This window comes from Miscanthus floridulus, chromosome 5, assembly GCF_019320115.1.
Source record: "Miscanthus floridulus cultivar M001 chromosome 5, ASM1932011v1, whole genome shotgun sequence".
NCBI classification, from domain to species: domain Eukaryota; kingdom Viridiplantae; phylum Streptophyta; class Magnoliopsida; order Poales; family Poaceae; genus Miscanthus; species Miscanthus floridulus.
This window is the reverse complement of record NC_089584.1, coordinates 37,203,647-37,208,095: the sequence shown is the minus strand read 5'-3', so window position 1 is coordinate 37,208,095 and position 4,449 is coordinate 37,203,647. Positions and strand designations below refer to the sequence as shown.

The window sequence follows — 4,449 nt, the reverse complement described above, 5'->3', positions numbered from 1 at the left end:
CGTGTTCCTTTCCCTGTTGCTTTGAATGGAGAGACGGAAGAGAGAGAGGAGATGGAACCGGAGAGGATAAGTCTGGCCACCTAACGGAAGGAGATTGTATGGTGGAAAAATACGTGGACCATGTGAGGCCACATACCGTTCGTCGTCCGGGCACGGAACGGACGCCCACGGTGGAGCATTTTCGTTCTTCATACTCCACCTAATGGTTTCTTTCAGCTAGTCTATTTACCATCCTAAATTGTCATCATAGTTTGAATTTTCTTCTCAAACTCTAAAATAAGACATTTTACCCCTAAACTCTCAAAACAATACAAGTTACCTCTCTGCGCTCGCTCAAAGGTTTTTTTCTTTTTTTGGTAAAAATACATTAAATACTTGAAATGGTTTTACATTCATGCTATGCATTTATGCGAGTTGTGTATTATGTTTTTATTGTGCAAAGTTTCCAAAACCCGTTTAGGCATCACATAGAATGTTTTGGGAATTTTATAGATTTTTCAGGATAAATTTTCCATTTTCCTAGAGCTAAATCAAAATTTTGAAGGGAGTGTCTAGTTATTTGTCGACATATTTTATGTGGAAAAATCTGTCAGATTTTGTGATGTCTAGATCATATACATTTGATGTTCTATGATGTTCACATTGATATACAAGCGATGTTCTATAAATCTGATAGATTTAGTACAAAAAAATCTGTCAACAGATAAAATAGCACGTATTATACATGTGATGTTCATATAGTATAAATATAATGTTCTATAATGTATTTTATGATGTTCACACAGTTCACACAGTATACAACTGACGTTCTACAAAATCTGACATATTCAGTACTAGAAAATCTATCGACAGATAGCAAAATTCAATTTTGAAAGCCTTCTACAGATATTTTCATAAAATCTAAATATTTTTATTTGGATTCATTGTATTCCGGTCTATCTCTAAGATTTTTTTGTTAGGATTGTTAGACTTCTATTGTTTAATATCCTTATCAAGTACGCATATCTAAGCTTTGGAACTTGGGCAGGTTTCCTAGGCACTGCACCAGAGCTTCGTCGAAATCCGTTTCTTGCCACCTAACCCTGTGCACCCTCAGCCCAGTGAGATGGCTGAGCTCTCTCACAACGTCGGCAGAGAGTCATAGCCGACCCTCAGTCCGGTCAGCTCGTGGTGGGAGGTCAGATTGCTTAACCCAAATGGTAGCCTCGTGTGCCGATCAATATGCAGGCACATCAGGTTTCGCAGCCCGGAGATGGTCGGCGGCAGTTCTTGTAAACCATGAGCTCCTCTTACGTCCAGTGTCTGAAGAAACTGTAACTTGCCGGTTTCTACCGGCAGTTCACGGATGTAAGTTCGTCTCAGCCCTAGATACCTCAGCTGAGAGAGATTGCCGACATGCCTCAGTTTTGAATGTCCGCCGCACTTGTTAAAGTCACAACCTTCTAGATCCAGCACGCGTAGAACTTTGAATTGTGAAAGGGATGGCATCGAGTCGATAGCAGTAGCAGCATTCAAGAGAGTGAAGGACCTCACTTGCAGCAGGCTCGTGGCTGGACAAGGTGCGGTGGTGGTGCTTTGGAGGGATAGCCTGCGAACCTTGCAACCTAACAAGGATTTGCTTTGACCGGTACCATCCCACATTGTAACGAAGTTCTCTTGTCTTGATATGGAACGAATGAGATCTAGCACCATGTCATGCACACGGCAAGCTAGTGCCTTGCCTTCATCATTGATACCTACTGGTTGTATGATGCTTCTGTTTATTAGATCCTGAAAGTAAGTGTCCCCAAGCTCAAAAAAAATTTCCTCATCCTTCTTATGTTGGATTAAACCCTCGGCTATCCACCTCCATATCAATCGACCTCTTCTAATCTCATAATCTTCCAGAAATATACTTAGATACACTAAACAAGCCTTCAGATGAGAAGGAAGATCGTAATAGCTAAATGAAAGTATTCTTTTCATGTCCTCCACGTTGCCGCCGTCTGTAAGTCCATGACCAATAGAATTGAGCACAATATGCCATTGATCTTTTGCTTTTATATTATGATTGTGATGAGTAGCCAAAAGACTAGCTACGGAAATAATTGCTAATGGTACCCCGCCACATTTCTTGAGGATATCCTTGGATACTTGTTCCAATTCGGGTGGACATCCTTCTCCCTGATGAAATATCCTTTTGTAGAACAGCTTCTGAGATTCATCATCAGACAGAGGTTTCATCCTATAAATATGGTCATCAATGGAAGAGCAGGATGCTTCAGACACACTTAATTTGCGGCTTGTTGTGATTATACGACAACTGGAGTTGTTCTCAGGAACGGCACACTTAATTTCCCATAATTTTTCATCCCATATATCATCAATCACGATGAGGTACCTGTGTATTGTTTTTGGGGAGCACTAGTTAGCAAATCAACTAAACGTATAACTGATATTCGATTCTGAGAGAATTAAGTTTCTTTGTGTGAATAAAATTAAAATGTACTAGTTAGTTTCAATACTAGGTAACCTATTGCAGCCTGCAGCCTGCACCTTACACTGATGAAAACGAAATTGAAACAGCGTTTGGTGAAGCATACCTCTTATACTGCAGAAACCTTCTCAGCTCAGTGATGAGTTGCTCTAAATCCCTGACAGCTTCGTTGATGCCGGCATACTTTTCCTCGTCAAGTTCATATAGCATCTTGTTGAAAATTCTGGTGATGTCAGGAGTCCAGGACACCGACACAAAGGCCACGCAGTCGAACTGTGCTTCGACCCTGTCATACTGTGCTTTGGCAAGGGTTGTCTTGCCAAACCCGCCAAATCCAACAATCGACACAGTCTGCACATGCTTCTTTGACCCATCGGACTGACAGCCGGAACCGAACTCCGGCGATGATCGGAGCTCCGACGGGGAAGAACCGATCAACGATTGAACTCAACGCGAACACAATTGGACACTGATTTTGGTGCCGTCGCAACCGCGATAGCTTTTCTGTATTAGGCGCCCTTACTTATATACATTGAGCATCTACCAAACGTAAACTGCAGGAAAGGAAAAGGAGTGGCCGAGCCATTCTCGCCCTCCGCCATGCGCGCCATGCCCGCCATGACCCGAGTTGTGCGCGCCATCCCATGCACCAAGTCACGTCGCGCACCGAGCGGCTGGCAACGGCCACAACGCGGTCAAAGCGCACGTTGTGGCCCCTGAATACAGGACGCGCTCGGGAGGATTGATTTGATCCAAAGCTGAGCTCAACTGACTAACTGAAACAAACGAACTGAACACAGGTTTACATAGTCTGTTCACATTTCACCCCCTAAACCTGATGTTCCTTGCCAACATTGACGACTCCCAGCTGCACACGAAGTTCGCAGAAACGATCACGCGCCAGTGGCTTCGTCAGTATGTCAGCGAGCTGCTCCTCAGTGCGGACGTGTTCAATGTCCATCTTCCCATCGCCGATGCACTCTCGAATGAAATGGAATCGAACATCAATGTGTTTGCTTCGATCGTGAAAGACTGGGTTCTTACTGAGGGCAATGGCAGATTGGCTATCCATCTTCAGAACGAAGGCCGCACGCTTCTCACTCTTCAATTCAGCAAGGAGCTGCGCCAACCAGATGCCCTGACAGGCAGCTGTCGTCCCTGCGATGTACTCCGCCTTGCAGGATGACAAGGCGACGACCTTCTGCTTCTGTGACTGCCATGTCACTGGGCAAGAGCCGAGGAAGAACAGCCGCCGGTGGTGCTTTTCCTTGTATCGATGTCGTCGCCCATGTCGGAGTCGCTGTACCCCAGCAGCTTCAACTCTTGTCCGCCGCGCTTGTAGAAGCAGCCGTAGTCGATCATTCCGGCGATGTAGCGTAGAATGCGTTTTACCACACTCAGGTGTTCGACGGTGGGCCTCTCCATGAAGCGACTTACGTACCCCACGGAGAAGGCGATGTCCGGGCGTGTGTGCACCAGGTACCGCAAGCACCCGACCAGGCCCCGGTACTCAGTGGCATCCACTGCCTCTGCAGTGCTCGACTTCGACAGCTTCAGTCGTGGTTCCATCGGGGTGTGGCACGGGTTGCAGGTCCTCATGCCGGCGCGCTCAAGGATCTTGCACGCGTACGCTGTCTGGGAGAGCTTGACGCCATCGCTCCCCTGCTGCACTTCAATTCCCAAATAAAAGCACAGCAAACCAAGATCACTCATTTTGAACCTGCTCTTCATCTGCTGCTTGAAGTGGTCGATCTCGGCGGCGGCGTTCCCGGTGATGATGAGGTCATCTACGTAGACCCCCACTAGCAACCGGGATGCCCCTTTGCCCCTGGCGTAGACCGCATGCTCAGACTCGCTATGGCAGAAGCCAAGCTCGCCCAGCATGTGGTCCAATTTGGTGTTCCACGCCCTCGGCGCTTGACGTAGCCCGTAGAGCGCCTTGTCCAGGCGTAGCACCTTGTCCTCTTGGCCGT

General features: G+C 46.6%; 1 protein-coding gene across 1 annotated transcript; it reads right to left on the bottom strand.

Annotated features, from left to right (window-relative positions):
* Positions 1-1,119: 1,119 nt before the first annotated feature.
* LOC136454524 (disease resistance protein RGA5-like) lies at positions 1,120-3,087 on the bottom strand. Its single transcript, XM_066454916.1, has 3 exons — positions 3,021-3,087; positions 2,583-2,922; positions 1,120-2,380 (listed from the first exon to the last, which is right to left on the bottom strand). Exons 1-3 carry the CDS (start codon positions 3,085-3,087, stop codon positions 1,120-1,122), a joined length of 1,668 nt encoding a protein of 555 aa, XP_066311013.1.
* Positions 3,088-4,449: the final 1,362 nt, after the last annotated feature.